Source organism: Oryzias melastigma, linkage group LG6, assembly GCF_002922805.2.
Source record: "Oryzias melastigma strain HK-1 linkage group LG6, ASM292280v2, whole genome shotgun sequence".
NCBI classification, from domain to species: domain Eukaryota; kingdom Metazoa; phylum Chordata; class Actinopteri; order Beloniformes; family Adrianichthyidae; genus Oryzias; species Oryzias melastigma.
Genome location: NC_050517.1, coordinates 20736670 through 20757678, shown reverse-complemented (window position 1 = coordinate 20757678; position 21009 = coordinate 20736670). Strand labels below are relative to the sequence as shown.

Below are 21009 nucleotides of genomic sequence, written 5' to 3'. Positions count from 1 at the left end.
TCTCACCGCAGGTAATAGTGATCAACAAAATGTTTTCATTTTATATGGATAGTATGTACATCCATCTTTGCACAAGTTTTCATTGTGTTTGCTTTTGTAGGCAAAATGCCACTTATGCCAACTCTGGGTTGAAGTCATGAAATGGGCAACACCCACACAAGAAGCGAAAGGTGGTGTTTCAGAGATTAAGTCATTTTACTTCCGGGTATGCTAGCAAAAATAATTCATATTAATTTTTAAAAAATGTTGTATGCCAAACAAAATACATTACCATAGTTTACTCTAAAAGGCTTAAAAATACCATGACATAGATCTTTTAACCCTGGCATGTCCAAAGTCTGGCCCATGGGCCAAATACAGCCCATGTTAAAATTTCCACCAGCCTGCAGGCTCCTGTCGTAAAACCAATAATATAACACTTTCTAAAAACTGTGTGATTTCTTGAATGTTGGCTACATTGGGTTGTAAGCTGTTGTAAACCTGTTGGAACCCTGTCATGCAGCCTTTTTGACATTTTCTGGTTCATTTTTCAAATGTCGACTTGAAATAAAAAAAGGAGAAGTGGAAATAGGAGTATTTTTTTCCATCTGTCTGCCTAATATGCCAAGAGACTGCCTGTTGTCAAGGAGTTCAATATCAAGATGCACTACAAGACGTGACATGCTAACTACGCCAAAGTAATTTTGGTAAAATGTATTTATCTGTTTTTCTGTTCTATGTAACAAAATAAAAAGCACGGTATTGCAAATAAATTTTCCTCAGTCCCACTCCAACTGTATTTTTTTCTATTGCAAAATTGTATTTTAGAATCTTTCAATTATTACTATGCAGTTTTTAGCCAAAATCAAAAACCTTGTGTCGTTTTTTTAAGACACATTTTCTCCAGAGCAGCAAAACCTCATTAGAAATTCGATTCTGGTTTGTGGGCGGAACTGTTGGCACAGAAGTTAGCTGCACTAATTTCCCAGAATTTCTTTCTGTTCCATCTCTCCTGCTAGCTAGCTTATATCAGCTCAAGCTAACATTAGGGTAGCCAAAAATAAAATAAAAATGAGCAATGTTGGAGCTATCAGCCATACAGTTTTGAGCCAGATGGTAGCTCAGAGAAGGAAAATAAAGATGTTAATGGATCTGTTTTTCTGCAACCGGATGAATTGTCTCGGAGAAGGAAGACTGCTGTTTGACTGTTGCTATGTCACAAGCCTGAGCTTTTTCAAACTGCTCCTGATCCATCACAATTTGAATAAAGAAATTCTCACATACACAGTTTTATTTCTTAATTTTTTTATACATGTCCTCCATTATGTTACGAGAACACATTCAAACACCAAAATCACAGTTTTCATTGGAGAGGATCTTTAAATAGTTCTTTTGCATTGAAGTTATTGGAAAGAATGCAAGCCGAATGTAATTATGGACAAAAATGTATGTTAATTATTTTTTCCAACTTTTTTCCAGGCAAAACACTTAATATTTTTTTAAACAAATAAACATTAGGGACAAGTCTAAAAACACAAGATTTATGGTCTTAAATGTTGTTTGTTTTCTTTGAGAGTCAAAGAATTTCATTGGCATCTTTAGATTTTCCAGAACATTCTTGGATTAGAAAAATATTTTAAATCAAGAAATTTGGTAATATTGATTTAACCGAAAGGCAGAGTCATCGTAACGACAGCATAACTTTAATATTTATATTCTAAGCACGGTTTTCTTAGGGAAGACTTGGAGTTCCTTCTTGTTTAAATGGAGGTTCCACCTTTTCCTGCTGTTAAAAGTTAAAAGATTAGAATATAAAGGACACAAAGATAATTTTTTTTTTTAGATTTTTATTTTTATTTTTGTTTATGTTCAAATTTAGATTTAACATCCTTCTAAAGCTCATTGTTGCACTTTTTTGCTCATAAAAATCAACATAATTTAAATGAAGACCAGGAATTTTTCTTTTTACACTTTCAAATGGAAAAATTTAAAGATAATCTCAAACTTAAAATTGATAGGCGAAAATAAAGTTATAATTTAGGCATAATTTAGGCATAAATTATCACATGCACATTTACAGGAAACAGTGTCCTTCTTGAACAGCTTCAAAGATGAATCATGGTATAGCAGCTACATCTATTCACAGAGCAGTCTTCCAGGAAGGACAGGGTTAAATGTACCCAACAATAAACGTGAAGGCCAACTGAGAACTGTGATCCTCTCCCAAAACCAATGCCACACGTTACAAATTTTACAGAAAGCGATCTCCATCACTTCTGTCTAGTTTTGCTTTGTTCAAAATATTTCCTCCAAGCTATTCACTTGTTTCAACACAAACGGACGACAGCATCAAAATCCTTGATGGTGTCTTTTAGTAGGACAGTTTGAGTAGGTATTAGAGTAGACTGAGAAGTTAGTGAACTGGTGTCATGTACGTGGATAGAAATCCACCAAAAATGAATAAAACTAATAAAAATAAAGTTATATTAGAAATCCACCAAACATTTTATTAGAAATCCACCAAACATTCGAAGGTAAATTCTTACCTTTCCCAGGAAGAAAGCAAGAACCAAGATGACTGAGAAGAAGCCCATGCTGGATATGAGAGTTAGTTCAAATTATTAGAAGCTGGAACTGTAGATCTACGTCCCATATTAGTAAACTAAAGTTAGTGATCTACAAGTAATCCACAGGAGGGAATCCAGATCAGGTTAGTTGTATGAATGAAGTGTGCAAATTTAGTTATCCAGATACTGGATTGTATTGAGTTCTGACCTTGAAGTATTACAAGTGAAGCAGTATGCTAGTCAGAAAAAATCATCCATTAGTCCAGCGCTAGTATTTCCCTCTGTTCTTGCTACTTCTATTCGATGGAACTGCTTCAGCAAATGAATGATTCAGAGTTGAGCTCATGAAGGCAACTTAATAAATAATGAGATCTATTACTCAACTCTTTGTTCAGTGCGCTCTGTCGTCTATGTGTGTGTGGTGCACTGTGTAAGGTTACATTTTGGTGGCTATCTGATACCTGGCAGCTGGGATCAGGCGGTGTGTGGGGTGGGATTTTAATAAATGGGAAGACAGAGATAATCTCTATTATGCATCCATGTCAACCTTTTTTTGTATTGACCAATTTGCATAAAAAAATGAAGGAAATCTGCAGTTCTGATTGTGAGAAAATGGTGAAAACTTTGTGCTCAAAGGACTTAAAGACCCATTCCTATGAAAATTGTGTTTTTGAAGTTTTCAACATGTTCTTGTGACATCTTTTTTGGATGATGGAGGGCATGGAGAATATTAAACTTAAAATTGCATTTCTAAGTATTTCTTTATTGATATCGTGAATCTGGAGCAAATGAAAAAATGTAATTTGAAAAAACGTGTGGCTCTCACGTAGGAGCTACAATTGGCAGTTCCCTGTTCTACTCCATTCCGATGCATCCACTTGCAGACAAATAGATCCATCTACGTCTTAATTTTCCCCGTCTGATCTGGCATCTGGCTCAAAACTGCACGGCTGGATAACTCCAATATTGCTCGCCATTTTTTTGCAACCGTAATGTGAGGTTGGGGGGGGCTCTAAACTAGCGGGAGAGAATGTAAGAAAGCTAAACTAGAGAGTCTTTAGCTAAGCTAGAGTGTAAATTAGCGGGAGAGAGGGTAAGCTAGCTAAGCTTAAGAGTTTCTAGCTAAGCTACAGAGCGTAAGCTAGCAGGAAAAACTGTAAGATAGCTAAGCCAGATAGTCTTTAGCTAAACTAGAGAGTGTAAGCTAGCTACGCTACAAAGTCTCTAGCTAAGTTAGAGAATGTGAGCTAGAGCGAAAGACTGTAATATAGTCAAGCCAGATGGTCTCTAGCTAAACTAGAGAGTGTAAGCTGGCGGGAGAGAATGTAAGCAAGCTAAGCTAAAGAGTCTTTAGCAAAGCTAGAGAGTGTAAGCTAGCAGGAAAGACTGTAAGATAGCTCAGCCAGATAGTCTCTAGCTAAATTAGAGAGTGTAAGCTAGCAGGAGAGAATGTAAGTTGGCTAAGCTAGAGAGTCTTTAGCTAAGCTAGAGTGTGTAAGCTGGCTAAGTTAGATAGTCTCTAGCTAAGAGTGTAAGCTAACAGGAGAGCGTGTAAGCTAGCTAAGTTAGATAGTCTCTAGCTAAGCTAGATAATGTAAGCTACTTCGAAAGAGTGTAAACAAATGGTTAATGGGAAGTAGGGGTGGGCTTTCTCCGCGCCAACGGTTCCACCCACAACTCATAGATAAATTTCTACTGAACTCCTTCCACTGTACAGAAACTATGTCCTAGAAAACGACGGCAAAAATGTTACACCATAATTAAAAGACCAATAGGAATGCTCTAACATTAGCTCAAAATATGATCACAGTGGTATTTTTGGCACACAGTCAGCTGCACTTACAATATATTCATATTTTGGCCATTTCTACACTGCCCTCATACCTGTACGTATCCATCATGTGTGGGGTGAAATAGGACTTTTCCCTGGTTTGGTTGCACGCTCACTTGGTAATGATCCACACATCCAACTGCTTGTTGCCAACGCAATGAGAAGGAACGTGCAGATACATTCACCACGCGAACCCCTCGCACACGGGCCGGTACTCATGAGGAACAAGAAAAAGAGAGAAAGATTCTGTCGTTTATTACATAGTCATGTGGTGACTGACAGAGTGTCAGTGTTCGTAGCATCATCTACCTGTAGTTACAGTTAGAAAGGCTGCATTTCCTGCCATCAATCCTTTGGCTCTCTCAGCACTCACGTTGTAGCTGCAGCCATCCAGAAGACCTGAAACCGAAGCAACCTGCTCCTCTTTAGGCACTATGAGGGTTTTTCTGAACGAGGAGTTACTCACAGTGACTCTATGGAAGTCAAACTCTCCCGGTGCACTGCTCCAGCTCACAAACACAGATGAGGAGTTTACATAATCTAAATGAAGGGCACATAATCCTGCTGGACCTGAAATGTGACGTTTTTATTTTCCAAACAGTCGGATTAAACAATTTATGACAACTGTTTCCTGTGGGGTTGATGTTTCTTACGCGTGTTGAACTCTCTTTTTGCCGCCTCACTGATGTCTGTGCCCAGAACACTCTGGATGCTGATACCATAGTCTGACCCCGGGATCAAGTCCCTGATCTCATAGCTTGTGACTTGGACAAGCACCTCAGTCCAAGACGTCTGCTCCAAAGAGATCAGGCCAAAAAGAAACTGACAAAACAGAAATATGAGTTTAGTCTTGGAGTTGAATAAAGCTTCTACAAAATGCTTTTAGTGTCATTTCTTGACTGAAACACTGTTGATTTAAGCTTTGTGTGTGTTTACGGTGTGCTGGCTCATTCTTAAGTAAGGTTCATGCATCTCTAAGAACTGTGTAACCAAATCCTTAGAGTTGCTAAGTAACCAACGGGTTTGTGCAGGAAACTGATCCAAGTGACATCCTCCTACTTTAGCTTTTTGTTTTTTTGTGAACTAAAACACATTTAATTGATAAAAGTATGGACATTTGTTTGTAATAAATGCACAGCCTTTAGTTGTTGATGTGGACAACAGCTTGCCTGTCTTACCTTGTAGTGGTCTACATGTCCTTTTGGTGGTTTCCAGGTGACAAATACAGAAATCACTGCGTGCTCTGAAAGAGTCACATCTTGTGGCATCTCTGGGACTAAAGAAAAGAAGGTCATTGGCATTGACTGAGCAAAATTTTTGCCAAACCTTGTCAGCATAGAGAAAGATCTTTACATGTTATTTTCACCGCACTTGCAGAAAGATATTCACAAATTAACTATAGATTGTCTTGTGTTTATAGAAATATTTTCTTCAAAACATGAGTGGTAATAGCAATTTAAAAACTACAATGACATGAAAAGTTTAAGTTTTAATTTTTCATCCATTTTTACGTCCTCTGACAATATGTTTCATGCAAAATACAACCTCATTTCTGCAAATTTGTATTCGGTCAAAATTAAATATAATATGAAGTGAACTCACTGGTATAGAGGATTATGTTTGCAGGTTTACTTCTTCTTTTACCGCTTATAGTAATCACTTCAATAGTGTAGAGGGTTCCAGGGTCAAGGCCTTGGAAGCTGTACGATCTATAAAAAAGCACATCTTCCGCTCAGTAGTCTGTGTTTTTATGCTTAAGCATCACACAGTGATAGTAACTCAAGTTGGGAGTAATTTGTGCCGCTGCTAAGGCGAGGATTAGTCTGACCTGCGCTTCTCATTAGAGATGATCAGCTCCTGAATGGATGTTCTGTTCTTGATTGACAAGATGAAAGCACTAACCAATCCCCTGGGTGTGCTCCAGCTGATGCATATGGATGATGTGGTCTTATTGACAAGAAACACCTCCACTGAGTCAGGAGCTGCCACGCCAACAAACAATATGCATTCATTAAAAAAAACAAAAAAACAAAAAGAAGAGCGCTTGAATGCGTGTGTGCTCACCTGAAGTGATGTTGATTGCGACAGGTGAACTATCAGTGAAAGTCTCCTTCTCCGTTCGAAGAACAAATTGATAGAGGGAACCAGGAGTTAGACTGGAAAACACCGCACTCTGACTGAAGACCTTCTGTACCTGCAGCAGTAAGATCAAACAGACTTTTACTGCGATTCACATAGCAGCAACCTCAACTTAGATTTTTAGAAATGTAAAATAATACATTTGCAGATGATCAAGAAAACCTAATTTCTTTGATTTTTAGGAACCCGTTATTGTTTGATGTTCTATATATTATACTTGAGCCAGTTGAAAAGGAGCTGAAAGGATCTACGTCACATTTTCTTACCTTAAGTGAGGGGTCACAGTTCAGACAGATGACCTCGTAGCTGCTCGACTGTTCTTGAAGGGGATCCCAAAGTAGCTGTATTGACGACTCCGTCACCTCTCCCTCCCTGAGTCCTCTGGGAGGAGCCAGACCTGAAATCACATACAGAATCAAACACTGCAGTCCATCCATCTTCTGAACTCGCTTTGCCCCTTTCAGGATCACAGCATCGTTGGAGCTACTGTTAGGGGAAGGCAGGATACACCCAGTGCCACACAATCACTTACATACACATAGAAACAAGTTGGAGAGACTAAACCTATCAAACATGGTTTTGGAGTGATCGGTCATTCATTTCTTATGGAATCCTAAAAATAGGAAAAAGAGATTTGAGGGAAAAAGCAAGAGTGATGCATTTAACTGGTGTGAGAAAATGCCTCCTGGTTTTGGTTAAACTTGAAAAAGGTCATAAGCAACAGTCACCCTCAGATCAAACTAGCCCACATATGGGCACACATCGTGTACACAAGAACCCTGACATCACAGTATTTGGCTTTGATCAATTCTGTTAATATGATGCAGTGACAGATCATTTTACAGTTGGTTTGCTTCACTGAAAGTGTTTTAGGGTGTGACCCACAGAATAAAATCTAATAATTTTAGTTTTATCACCTAGAAATGATTAAAAAGTTGTTACATCTTTGAAATATTTTTGTGAAAATTTTTTAAAATTAGAAATATAACTTCTATAAGAAGCCCACATTGTCGGGTTTTGACTTGCTTTGTAGCTGAAATGTTTCCATATTTGAAATCTTAAATTTTATATAGTCTAATAATGTTCTCCTTATGTTAGTTGTTGTGTTTTTGAGACACTTGTTCACATTCACATGTTTCCGAGATATAACTGTTTAAATACCCAAAGACTTTTACACATTTTAATGGTGCTTTTCGTTTCATTAGATTGTGAAGTTTTCTTTTTAAATGAGTATCGCTGTGACCATGCCATTGAAAAACAGAGAAGAAAGCTCAGATTAAGCAAATCAAGAACAGAACCTTGGATTTTACCCCTTTAACGTCCTGAGATCTGAGTTTTTGTTTGGTATGTCTTATTTTTTAATTCCCTTTGACAGGGCCCCGGTTAAGCAGAATTAACTATAGTGGTAATACTACCCAAAATATGATGTCCATACATGTAGACATCAGGTCTTAAGAGGTTAAATCAATCAAAAGCACATGATAAAGCTTTTTTTCTTAATATACTGTACCACACACTCTGATTTATGCTACAGCCATGTCAATTCATGAACTCCTACCTGTTAAAAACTGTGTCACATAAGATCCAGCACTGACCTTGTTTTCATGAATTACAACATAAGTTTACAAAAATATTACTAGCTAACATTAGCTGTCCATCTAAGTTGACCTTATGACCAGAAAACAACTGTAGCCTGATGCTTTATTTCGTTTGAGTGGATAAATGTTTCTGAATGGGCGCCGTGATGAACTGGCGACCCATCCAGGCTCCGCCCCCAACAGGGATGAAATGGGTAAGATGTATTTTCTGAATATATTTTTTAGTTTTTGTTTTTCGGTTAAATAAAATATTTTATTTTATTTACTTGGTGCAAAAAATAAATTATAGAATTTGGCATCTTCACCTACAATATTTTTACCAATTGTACTTTTTTTTTAAACATTTTTTTTCATTTGAAAATGGTTTTATTTCACCTTTTCCCGGCTTACTCACCTGTTTTGATGGGTTGGGTGTAATATGGCGGTCCAGTCCGCTGTCCACTGATGCTGTATATGACAAGCTGGTACTGAGATCCTGGATTAAGGTTGCTTATAGTTACAATATTAATATCAGCAGGTAGGGAGTACCACTCGCACTCATATCCACACGTATCCTCACAGTCTCTGTCACAAACTCCAGGACATGCGCACACTTTCACTCTGTCTATCAGACCCATGTTTGGAGGTTGAATGTACAGTTGTGTATTGTTTGTGCCCACCAGAAATGGAACTGCTACCTTTACAGGCAATGGAGCTATACAAAAAAAGAAAAGATGCATTAAAAACTATAAAAGCTACTATAAAAAAAAACAGTTTTTGTTATATTACCTGCAGTATGTTTGATACTAGTCTTGTCACTTCTGTCCTTTCCTCTCACAGCTGTGACTCCCACTTCATACGTTTGACCAGGTTTAAATGTGCCCAACTGAACACACATGTTCTTATCATCTCCAGAATAAGACAGGTTAACCCACAGAGACGAGGCAGTGGGATTATCCACAGGGTGGGACGTGATGTAGTAGCCGTCCGGTGGATCTTCAAGTGGATTGGTCCAACAGGCTGATAAATGTTCTCCTTTGCTAAACACAACCAGATCAGCTGGAGGTTTCACAGCTGAAAAAGTTACAACAAAAAGAAAAGATCACAGAGTTAAATGACCTTAACAGTTGTTTAAATAGTTTCAGATGACTGTTTTTTAACTTGATTTGCCACAAAGATCTGCATTACAAAAAAAAAAAAAACACCCTTGTAATTTTATTTATTTTGCTTGTATATCATACAAGCCTAAATCATCACTTCAAAAACTCAACACAACCACAGAAACATATGGAAGTGGATTGTATTCAGTTAAAAATAAAAAAATCAAAGATCCTATTTATCAAAAAATCCACTGGTAAATATGAGTGATAATTCTTCAACTTTTGCTCTTTAATGTTTATTAAGTAGGAAGAATACAACAGGCTGGTGATGAGAATAAAAATGTCACTGGCACAGACACATTGTGGCTTTTTAACTCTTAATTCCAGGTCTTTTTATATTTTTCATGAGCAGATGAGGTTGGTGCCCAGCCTGTTTGAATTTCTTAAACAAATTAGCGTGAAAAAAAGTTGCTTGAAAATCACAAAAACACAATTATTCCCCATCCATTTTCTTAACTCTCTATATCCCCTTCAGGCTCACGGGGTTGCCGGTGCCTGTCCCAACTACAGTTGGGTGAAGGCGGGGTACACCCTGGACAGGTTATCAGTCTGCCGCGGGGTCACACAATAACTTCCACACAAACTCACACATGTGCACTTTTAGGGACGCTTGCTGGGGTGTCCAACTCAAGGCCTTGAAGGTCAGATTACCTGGATCAAGTGTATTAAGCCAATAAGGATCTTCATCGGAAGGTTGTTTGGAAAACAGGTAGGACACAGAGGAAGACCTGACTGCAGACAAAATGGCACCCGGACATCTTTAGCAGGAAGTAGAAATTTCACAGGTTTTCCGAGTTGCAACACCTTTTGTCGAAACTTTTTAATGTGAATAAACGGTTTGGTCTGCATAGTTAGCTTAAAATGTTGGAAAAAATAACATTTGTTTTATTCCTTTTAAAATTGATATCAGCAAAAGTATAAAACTGCACCGGGGCAGCTTGAGCATTTATATTTCTTCAACTACCGTAACTTTTCAACCCTTAATGCGATCAATGTGAATCGGTTTGTTCTGTTGCAATCATTTATATTAGTAAAGTGTTGCATATCGGTAAAAATTCGTTTTAAAGTGTTGTTTAAAGTTGTTACTCCCGCTTTTCTCTGCAAATCAGCTGATTCACGTTAACCGCTTATGGGGTTACTGTCGGCATCTCGAAGGGCATCGTAGGTTTTCACAGAGACATCTACAGTGTTAAAAGTTCAACGCTTACAACTGGAAAAAAAACACAAAACTGTTAAGGTCACCAGTTAAATTAGTCTTTTACGACGAGAAAAAAAAAAAAAAAAAAAAAAAAACGAGAGGAGGGGAGGGTGAACTTCCAGTTCCAGTTGAGGACTTCCTGTTTCGGCTATTAATCTGTGGGTGCCATCTTGTTGCCTGCAGCCAAGTGGAGACACAGACCCTTGAGGCCTGGAATTGGACACCTCTGAACCCATCAACCTGTAAAGCATGTTTTTGGTCAGAGGGAGGAGGCTGGAGTGCCCTGGGAGACCCCACGTATGCACTGGAAGAACAGCCACACAGAATTCCAGCTGGGATTCAAACCGGGGCCTTCTCATTGTTAGAGCGCTAATCACTGCAGCCCCCTGTTTGTTTGTTTTTTTGTTGTTGTTTTTTTTTTTATTAAATACAATGTACTTCCATTGAAATTACAAATTTAAAAATGCAACATGAAACCCATGCTCACCGGTCTGTATCGTCAGAGGCATCTCTCCACAACTCCAAATCCCCTGCTGTGTGAGGGTGAAAACTTCAAAACTGTATTTCCTGTAGGACTCAAGTCCTCCAATCTGAGCCGTGAACAGCTGCAGCGTGTCTGTCACAGAATCCTGCGTCCTGTTTTGAAATATCTCCTTCTGTCCTGCAGAGACATCACTGTAGAGCACGACGGGAACCCATGAAGGCCGACACAGCACCGGCAGAATCCAACTGATACAAACTTGATTGGCAGTAATACAACCAGCAGAGATGTTTTGAGGAGTTGGAGGTCCTGTTAAGAAAACATGTTGGGGTGAATAATATTTGGGGTTCTTCTCGTATGAAAAGCTGTCAGCAGACTCACTTGTGTATGCTGTTTGTGTTCGTCCTAAAGTCCAGCTCAGGCCTGAAGGGTGTGAGGCTTGAAGGCTAAAGGAGTAGATGCTTCCTGGAGACAAACCTGACACAGACGTCCCCGTAGAATTCTGGGAAACGTAGGTCCTGACGATATTTAGAAAACTCTCTGCTCCTCTTTTTTCTTCTGGCTTCCGACAGCCGTGTTCATCCTCTTGACCTGATTTGCCATTTTCCCTCTCCTGGTGCACGAGGAATATCTCAAAAAGTGAGAGATTGAGGTGAGGCGAAAGTGAGGAGAGATCACTCCAGCGAAGCTCTGCGTGTCGCTCTGTCACCTGAACCAGCTCAAATGAGAAGGAGGCAGGTGCTGCAGGGGCTGTAAGGAGGAAATAGAGTTCATGCTTAAAAAATGTGAAATAAATGATCAATAACTGTAATAAAAAACAGGAATTTGAAATCAGTAAAAGGATCTGATTGTTTCATTTGTATTTACTCTGGTATTGGCAGATGTAAGGTAAGGGGATGTCACAGAAGAACGAAGTGAGGAAAAATCCTGGTCCTGTAGCATTTTTCTGTAAGGCGAAACAGTCCGTTTGATTGGGTGGCAGAAAACTCCTGAGTGTTTCTGCTTGAGTATAAAATGAGCCATCAGACCAGAGAGGGCGGCCCTCCTCCTGTGGGGTGAGGAGGACAGAAGTTTGTTATTTGTCACATCAGCAGAGTGAAGTATTAAAAACAAGCCTCCTCTTAGAGGAGTTACTGCTTGCAGAAAGCTTTTTTCAGATCAATGCTTGCAGAAAAAGTCCCAGCTCAAACTTTATGACCCTCTAATAATATTTTCTATTGATGTACGATTCCAGCAGAGATTTAGCTAAATCAAATGTGACAAATAAAGGAACTTAATTTTCTAATTTAACTCTCTGTGGTGTATTTCTTACTGCTGCCTAACATAAAGTTGTGCACTTTGCTTTATTAAAACACTAAAATAATAGTTTTATGTCAAATTCCTCTAGAAATGATAAAATACATCATGTTATAAGTTTTAATCATGTTTTGATCTATTCTAAACGCATTCTCAGTGGGGTTTTTTTTATTATAATTATGCAGTTTTTATCCAAAAATGATAAGCCTGTGTTGTTTTCTAAGACATAGTTTCTGCAGAGCATTGGTGACAAGATGTAAGCCTGGCCCCATTTCCCATCATCCACCTGTTTACACACTCTCCCATTTATAGTCCCTTACAACCCCAACATATAGCATTACTGGTGCAACAAAAAAATAAAAGTATTTAAGCTATCCAGCCGTACATTTTTGAGCCAGATGCCAGTTCAGACGAAGAGAATGAAGACTTGCAAGGATCTATTAATCTGCAATTAGATATCGTCAAATGCAGCAGCTGTCACTGCTAAAAACTTTTTCCAAATGGGATTTCTTTTTCTTTGGTCTGCTCCTGATTCACAACGTGTGAATAAAAAAATATCTCATACATGAAATTTGAGCTTAATTTTTTTTTCTTATATGTTCTCCATAATTAGAAAAATGTCACAAGAACATGTTAAAACTCCAAAAACATGATTTTCAGTAGAGCTGGTCTTTAATCCCAAAGGAAGCATTATTTGTAGGGCTGGGTTGATAAAATTGATTATTCGATCTTAGTTTACTAGATCAATAATAGATCCATAAAAGTAGAGACGCATAATGCTAAAGTCTGCTAGCTTGATGCTAATGTATAATGGGATTCCCCATGCTAACCTTTGGTCGACCTAAGCATATATTGCTGACTAAATTAACCTCTTTATAAACTCACTGGCAGGAATTGTCCAAACTCTAAGGTACTATGCTTTAAAGTAACCATTTGTGGCTTAAAGCACTACTTTTTGCTCATATTTTCTTCTTCTTCTGGAATAAAGTGTAATGCTATAGCGCGATCGCCACCTAGTGGCCAAACTGAAATGCCTTTCAGGAGAGGCAGAACAATTGTTGGAGCTTCTCTGTTTAAGAACCAATGCAACACTGTATGGTGTTAACAATCTCATAATTTCACTAGTATATTTGTCATTATGTGAAGTGTATCAGATTAATATGAACATCATCAAAACATTTATAGATTATTAATGTATTTCTAAATGAGTATCCTCAAAATTGAATTAAATCGAATTGAGTGGATTGAAAAAAATCAGAATCAAATCAATCCAGACTCTGATGAATCAAATCGATTCTGTAAATTATCTGATACCCAGTCAACCCTAACGATTTGTACGATGTTACCTGCTGGTCATTGAGTCCTGTCCACATCAGCACCAGGTTGTCGGTCAGGACGTGTGAAGACACGAACAGCAGATCTTCCAAAGACTTCATGTCCGCCAGGTGACCTCCAGGTGCCAGATCTCTGCAGCTGCTCTGAGAGCCGCTCCAACTCAAAGCTGATGTTCTCACACTATAGCAGCTTCTACCGCTGGCCAGCCATCCTCGTGGACACTGAGCTGCAACCAAACATGTTTATAAGCTCGTTACAATCAGATTTATGGGATGTTTTTTTGTTTTGGTGCATTATTACCTGTTTCCAGATAAAAGCTAAGTTTCTGGTTGACAGTGATGTCAGGCTGCCTGGTGGATAAAGATGCTGTGACTTCAACTCTGAACTGTGTCCCAGGTTGAAGACTTTTAAGCGTATACTCAGTTTCTGAGGAGTTTACTTCAAATTTGTTTAAAATAGATTGTGTTTCCACATTATAAAGAGTCACCGTGGAAATGCTTTGCTGCCCGCGTAGTTTCCATGTCAGATGTGCTGTGGTAGTGGTCGTGCTGAACACCTGAAAGGACGTCAGGGACATTGGAACTGTGGAGACAAACATCACTTATCACACAACTGTTTCTGTAACTCTACAACAGATTTCAAGATTTGAGCTGACACACACTCACTAAAATGAAAGGACTTCGCCTCAAGCAAAGTATTGTTCCTGTAGGCTATCAGCGTGGCGTCAAACGCCCTTTGGTCGTCTGACATACGCAGTGAGATCCTGCAGTGTGGGGAGCATGCCGAATGATCAACACGCTCTGTGTACATCTGCAAAAATACAGAAAGTCATGCAAAGTTGTGCATAAAGCCACATTTTTTGCTCTATTTTACATACCATGTGAGAACCTGCAGGTTTGCAGGTGATGCTGAAGCTGTCTGGGTCTTTGATTAAAGGGAAGGGCTCAAACGCAACATCAACCTCAACAGGATGTGAAGGCTTTCTACAGGTCAGCAGAACCACCTTCAAAGAGACAAAAATGGTGTTAAAAAAATGAAGAGCAAACTCAGTCAAATGGCACCAAAAGTTACACTCAGGAAGACAAAAGAGCTCAAAGAGTAAATTGTTCTTAAATTGTTACCTGACAGAAACCACAAAGTAGCCACAGACGCTCAGTCACTGCCATTGAGGACCTCACTGCCTCTCGCCGGGCGCACCTTTCCAGCTGTCACATGCCCACTGAGGTGAAATCAAAGCCACTTCCACGGCGAGAGACGAGCCCGAGCGGCGCTGCAAGTCAGTGACAGACTTCGAGGAAAATCCAAACCAGCTGTGCAGAAACATCAGCCGCGGAAAGTCCCATGTTATTTGAAGCGCTGACGCAAACCCCAACGTCAACAAGTCAGCTGTTTGTGTGTCAGACTGTTTCACAACTGGGAATGCGTAATTTAGTGTTAGAAAAGGCTGACTGAAGTTGAATTTGGCATGGTATTAAGGCAAAAACAGTTTTATCCCGGAGGGGGGCTAAGGGTAAGGGCTTCATCATGTGAGGGAGGGCTGCTGTCCTATTGGGTGAAGGAGGGATCAAAAAGGAAAACAGCGCGCGTTTGAACAGACTTCTTTCCCTGCAGCTTTTCTGGGATAAAGTCACCATGACAACGAGCGTGTGGGTACTCCAGTCTTGAGAGGGTCCTCAGAGGAGATGTGGAGCCAAACAAACCAGGGCAAACGGGGGTGAGGAGCGTATCATGGGCCCCTAGGACGCGCTGTGTGAAACTCAGGTATTTGAGAGTTTGTTTTCATGACTTCATTCATCCCCCAGAACAGTTTGAATGAGAGCATTGCTGTGGTGAGAATGGTTTGGCCCAGGCGTGGGGTGCGGTGCAGAGCATGGCCCACTTGGAATGACAGGAATGTGAAAATGAGGAAATGATTGTCTTGATGAAGAATTACTCCTCTGAAGGGGGCGTTTGTTGGTGAAGGGGTGACTCCCACTCCGCATCACCCTCTCAGAGGTGAAACTAAAGCTCAAGTCAGCACTACAGATGCTGAATCAGGACTTTTGTGTGTTTAATTAGCTTCAATCATCTCTTGATAGTAAACATTTTCCTGGTTTTAATCATGATTATTCCCGGACTGTTGCCGTGCAAGTAAGCCTCCACCGATATCCCATCATCCCTTTGCTAACACGCTCTCCCACTAGCTTCCAGCCACTCACAACCAAAAAAAGGCAAACAATATCAGAGCTATCCAGCTGATGAATAAAAAAATACCAGTACTCAGAAAAGCAGTTTGAAGCTTAAATGCTTTTATATACAATATTTCTTACTTTATTAAAGAAAATGTTACAAGAACATTTTTAAATATCAATTTTCATTGGAGTGGGTCTATAAAGGGCACCCAAACACTAATACAACTTTTATTGGCTGTTGGCCTCTATAAAAGAGGCGTATTTTGTTAAATTCCTGAAATTTAAGCCTGAAACCCTCTGTGTGCTGCCCCCTACAGGTTGAAATGAGGTATTACAGTTGAATTTTGTGATTAATCCAGTGGTGTCAAGTCCCACGTCATTTCAGAAGTTTCACGGCATCATGCTTTGCTGCTCCAGTATAAAAGCCCCGCCCATCTTTAACTCTGCGGTTGTTATCGTGTTAGCTTTAGCATGGCTCATACGTGTATTGCCTTCGGTCGTCAAAAATCTACTAGTTTGTGCAACTTTTCAGTGGACTTAGAAGTTGGGCAACAGTGTTTGACTACAATTGGCATTGAATCCGGCTCCATTCCCGTGATGGGATTTGCAATGAACATTTCACTTGGGATTCTTTGCTTAATATGTTAGCCTTTGTTAGCTTATGATGCTAGCTAGCGTCACCTTGAGAGTCTGCCACTGGAGATGGTGGAGGAGAAAAATCCTTAACACAAAGTTCTGTGGAGATACTGGCATCACTTTGCTCGGTATCACTTTCCATATCAAAGATGCAGAGTGACTACGTTACCTCAAGCTAACCTCACTGTCAATCATACATCCAAACTACACCTCCCCCGCTCAGCCAACACCTTTTTTGTTGCATTTTTCAAATCTTGGCTGCGAGAGGCGTCAACTTTCGACTGTCCTGTTGTGTTACCCTTTAGCTGTTTAAGGTGAGAAGGTCACTATATTCATTCCATTTTAATAACAGAGACAAAAACACATTGAAACCTTTTATTAAAATGTTTTACTTAAAAAAACAGCAAAGCAGTGCAGCTTCTCTAATGAAACAAAGCAAAAGCAATTTGTTTTTGACAAATTCAAGCACATTCTGTGTTTGAAGGCATAACAAAACATTTTGAAACAATAAAATCTGTTACATTAATATACTGTATAGTACTCTAGAGATGCTAACATTTTAAAATAAGACTATAAAACTAGCTATAGAAACCGTCTTTAAAAATTCCTGGTAAAACAAACATTTTTTTTTACTTTTTTTGCATTTTGCAGGAACAACTATGACCCACAGATGGTGGAGTAGAAAGAGCGTGCTAAAAAAAGTAAAGAAAAAAAAAAACATGGCTGGTTTTTATGCATGTCCATTATGCTCCGATGCAAAGACACCCTCCCTCAAAGCCCATTCATTCAGACGTCCCTTCTATTTTCATTCAAACTATTTCAAGCGGTTTCAGTTCCACTGGCAGGAACAGTCCAGAGGCTCTTGGAAGTTGTACTCCACCACTGTGGCGTTGCGAGAGCAGTAGAGGCTGACCGTGCGGGTCTGTAATCCGCTCTCACGGCAGCACTTACAGAACCTGGCGTGGCTGTTGATGTTAAAGTTAAATATGGTGGCAGATGGGCATTTTCCATCGCAAGAATACACCGTAACCTGTAAATAAAAGAGACTATTTAGGGACAACGATGGTGAAATATCACTTTTTCCATTTTGCATTTGTGTGAAAGTCTCTTACTGGAGCATTGCTGCGGCAGTCGTCTTTTCTGATGGTGGTTCGGATCGCCACACGCTTGCATGTCTTACCATCCTCTTTGCCTGCACATGTTCACCAGGAAAATAAAACGCAAACACAAAGAAACACTCAGGAATATCAACGGCTGAAGGATTTGGACCAATGAACAAAATCGCACAAGTAAACACAAAATGCAGATTTTTAAATTGAGTTATTCATTATTGAGAAGAAAAAAACACTTAAACCTTCATGGAACTGTGCTTCATCTTTAAAGTTAAAAATGTTTAAAGCCCACTAAGGCCTGATTAGCATCACAACAGCTCATGGACCAAAATAAACATTTAGAAATAGCTGAAGAGCAAAGTTATAGAGATTTATCAGTCTTCAAAGGGCTAAAAAAGACATTTTAAAAAAGTTTAGGACTCCAACAAATTAATAAATGTCAAAAACATAAAACAGTGTCAAAACATTTTCTAGAGCAGGGGTGTCAAACTCAATCACACAGGGCGCCAAAACCCAAAACACACCTTAGGTCACGGGCCGAACGGGATAAACATTTATTTAACACTCTAAAACAACATTTTTTATATTTTAAAAATATAACTTTTTAACATTACTATGAATAAAAACAGGAATATTATTCAAAAATAAATTAACTTAAACTTTAAATAACTTTTATTATTTCACTCTCCGTAAAAATATATTTTATCAAAATTATATAAGTTAGAAATGAGCGCAAGGTAACATTGGGCCATAAATAACAGTAAAATAAAATGATCTGGAGGGCCGGATATATTTACCGGGAGGGCCGGATCCGGCCCCCGACTTTTTTTTTCAATTCTTTATTTTTCAGAAAGAGGCAGGTGGGAGTTACATTTTTAAAACAGATAATATACAAGATCCACTCTCTTTCCTTTTTTTTCTTCCGGCCCCCGACTTTAGTACAAGATCCAGACTATAGACCAAAAACTTACACCAAAAACCCGATGACATTTAATAAAATTGGTTTGAAAAGTCTTGAAGACAAGGAACTGCAGACCTCACTTGCCTCATTCAAGGTCAGCATGTAAGGCTTCACAGTAAGAAAGAAGCTTTAGGGAGCAAAATGTAAGTATGAAAACATGAAGACTTGTCTCCATTTTGCAAGAAAACATCTTGATGACCTTCAAGAATTTGGGAAAATACTTTATGAAGTGACAAGAACAAAGTTTAAGTTTTTGGAAGCTGGCTCTAAAGTAACTGTATTTTAAAAGAAAACATCATACTATCAGTAAAACATGGTGGTGGCAGTATGGTGGTTTTGCTCTTTTTATGTACTTCGATGCTGTAAGCCCTAAAAGACCTGCATTCTAGAGCTATACATTTTCCTGAAGAACAATATTTGTGACCACAAGCCAGTGTGGTGGATTACACAACAGCACAATGTTAAAAAAAGACCCAGTGAGTTCAAGAGAACAAAATGAAGAGTTTTGAAAGTCAAAGTCCTAGTTTTGACAGGACTCTGATTGATATTTTTTGGCGTGAACTCAAAAAGTTGATTCATAAAAGTCCAAGAGCTCATGTGGCCTAAATGAAAAAAAATATCTACAATGATCACAGCACTGTTAAACTCATATCTAGTTATTCCATTGTAGTTGTTGACATCCAAATTAGTGATTTTTTTTCAGCTCAGTAATGAACACCTTCATTTACCAACTGCATTTTGTGTTCACTTGTGTTGAACAGATCCAATATTTAGACTCGTTTCAGGATCTGAAATGTTTTAGTTGGACAAACATGCAAACAGGAAATCAGGATGTGGGCAAACACTTTTACACACAAATGTTGTATAGCAGAATAAATGGCGATCCAGCATGAAAGTTTGACATAAACTGACAGCCGAGTTTAAACAGAAATACTGGGATCGGTTTGGTAGGATAATCTATTCAGTTTAATCACACAAGAAGGGCTCTTTGTTGCCCAGCAGTAAGAGTGCCTTCACAATTTTATATTAAATAAGCAAATCCTTTGACTTTACTGACCTAAATTTTCACTTTAAACCAGCTGGACAAGATTGTGTGCAATATTTGAGCCGCTTTTCTAGATCATACCTTTTCAGTCCCTGTTCATCCTAAATTCTGTTTTACAAAAAAGACCAAGCTCCAACGTGCAAGCACAATACAGAAGCACACATGAACAAAAACCTTTATGAACAAATACAAAATGTAAAGAAAATAAGAATAAAAGTGCAAATGGATGGTACCTGTGTCACAGTTAGTACTACCAGTGGGCGTTATGGGGCTAAAGGTAAATGGTAAAACACCCAATCCAGAACCTGGTAGCATCATCAGGGTCACAGCCGTCCGGTTCAAAGGGCGTCAGGAGAATACAAGGTTATGCTTTGTTTATACAAATACAGTTTCATGCGACACACAAACACAAAGAAGAGGAATTGGTGCGGCACTGCATGCACTTAAAGGGCCAATAACATGCTTTTTAAGCCTTTCAGAGTAAACTATATTCAAATATATGATATACATTACCTTCAAAACACGAAAGAACAAAGTATTTATTAAATATTAGCTATTTTTTCCTACCCGGAAGTGAGATGAATCGATCTCTGAGGCTCCGCCTTTCACTCTTTTCATGAGCCTCAGTAGTGAGTCCACGAAAACAAACACTTGCTTTTTTGCAAAGATGGATGTGCAAATCTGCCTTAAGCAGTGCGGTTATTCCAAAAATGGTGATGCTAATGAGTTCATTTACAGAGAAATTTGGTCACAAAATGCAGATAACAACCCCAGATGAACATTTCAAGGTTTATAGAAATGAAGAGACCATTGTTCTGATCATCAGCATCATCAATCAATGTATCAAAAATCCTTATCTCTTTCATGCGGATCATTTTCCTGGAGACACGCGCACCGTTCTGTCGTTGCCCAACAATTCGTGTTTAAACATGTTCTCCTAATTCATTGCTCAGTTTCTTTGCACCTCCATCAGGAAATTACTTTTTTCTGGTGCTGCCTTTCCAATATCACCCAACTATTTGCGCCATACGTTTAGGTTCCCCCCCAAAATGTGGTGCAGATTCCTCACCAGAATGTTTTTTGGCGTATGCCACCGCACAAAGTTTAAATGCCAAATCGAGTGAGTGTTTCATGTCCATCTCTACACAACACAAATACCACAGACACAAAGCGCTTCTGTAGTCCTACAAGGAGCCCGGTCACTATCAAAGACCAGCACCTATTATGTACGTTACTGGAGATGGGAAACAATTGTAAGATATATGGTATCATGGATTTAAAATGAAAGTGTTTTGCTGATCACCGTTGGCTCTGTGTTAAACCTGGGGGCGGTCCTAGCAGTGCAGACTCTTCCTGAAAGGGGCTGTTCTCATGTTGGGACATCAGTACGCGTGAACCCGCTCATTTTCGTGGATATGGAATCGGCTGGTGGTCAGAGTGAAGGTTTTTAGAGAAATGCGTTGATGGATCAAAATACCGCTTTGGGGTAGTTTATAGTGAGGAATAGGGCTGGGCGATATG

General features: G+C 39.1%; 2 protein-coding genes and 1 long non-coding RNA gene across 5 annotated transcripts in view; 1 reads left to right on the top strand and 2 right to left on the bottom strand.

Annotated features, from left to right (window-relative positions):
• ptprq (protein tyrosine phosphatase receptor type Q) overlaps window positions 1–14923 on the bottom strand; it is a 55089-nt gene extending 40166 nt beyond the window's left edge. The window contains exons 1-18 of the mRNA XM_036212396.1: window positions 14685–14923; window positions 14441–14566; window positions 14229–14373; window positions 13864–14145; window positions 13575–13789; window positions 11800–11980; window positions 11314–11682; window positions 10939–11241; window positions 8883–9167; window positions 8509–8808; window positions 6783–6913; window positions 6442–6571; window positions 6206–6359; window positions 5980–6086; window positions 5556–5653; window positions 5031–5199; window positions 4687–4947; window positions 4431–4591 (exon numbers count right to left, since the gene is read on the bottom strand). Of these exons, the coding sequence (XP_036068289.1) occupies window positions 4431–4591; window positions 4687–4947; window positions 5031–5199; window positions 5556–5653; window positions 5980–6086; window positions 6206–6359; window positions 6442–6571; window positions 6783–6913; window positions 8509–8808; window positions 8883–9167; window positions 10939–11241; window positions 11314–11682; window positions 11800–11980; window positions 13575–13789; window positions 13864–14145; window positions 14229–14373; window positions 14441–14566; window positions 14685–14729 (3462 nt within the window). The 5' untranslated portion in view covers window positions 14730–14923. The remainder of the gene's footprint in view (window positions 1–4430; window positions 4592–4686; window positions 4948–5030; window positions 5200–5555; window positions 5654–5979; window positions 6087–6205; window positions 6360–6441; window positions 6572–6782; window positions 6914–8508; window positions 8809–8882; window positions 9168–10938; window positions 11242–11313; window positions 11683–11799; window positions 11981–13574; window positions 13790–13863; window positions 14146–14228; window positions 14374–14440; window positions 14567–14684) is intronic.
• A 143-nt stretch (window positions 14924–15066) lies between these two features.
• Window positions 15067–21009, top strand: part of LOC118598868 — a 7052-nt gene continuing 1109 nt past the window's right edge. Inside the window, exon 1 of the long non-coding RNA XR_004948062.1 lies at window positions 15067–15324. This is a non-coding gene — a long non-coding RNA (uncharacterized LOC118598868). The remainder of the gene's footprint in view (window positions 15325–21009) is intronic.
• otogl (otogelin-like) overlaps window positions 16732–21009 on the bottom strand; it is a 37229-nt gene continuing 32951 nt past the window's right edge. For all 3 annotated transcript variants that reach the window (XM_024282048.2, XM_024282049.2, XM_024282050.2), the window contains exons 57-58: window positions 17483–17562; window positions 16732–17400 (exon numbers count right to left, since the gene is read on the bottom strand). In XM_024282048.2, the coding sequence (XP_024137816.1) occupies window positions 17200–17400; window positions 17483–17562 (281 nt within the window). In that variant the 3' untranslated portion in view covers window positions 16732–17199. The remainder of the gene's footprint in view (window positions 17401–17482; window positions 17563–21009) is intronic.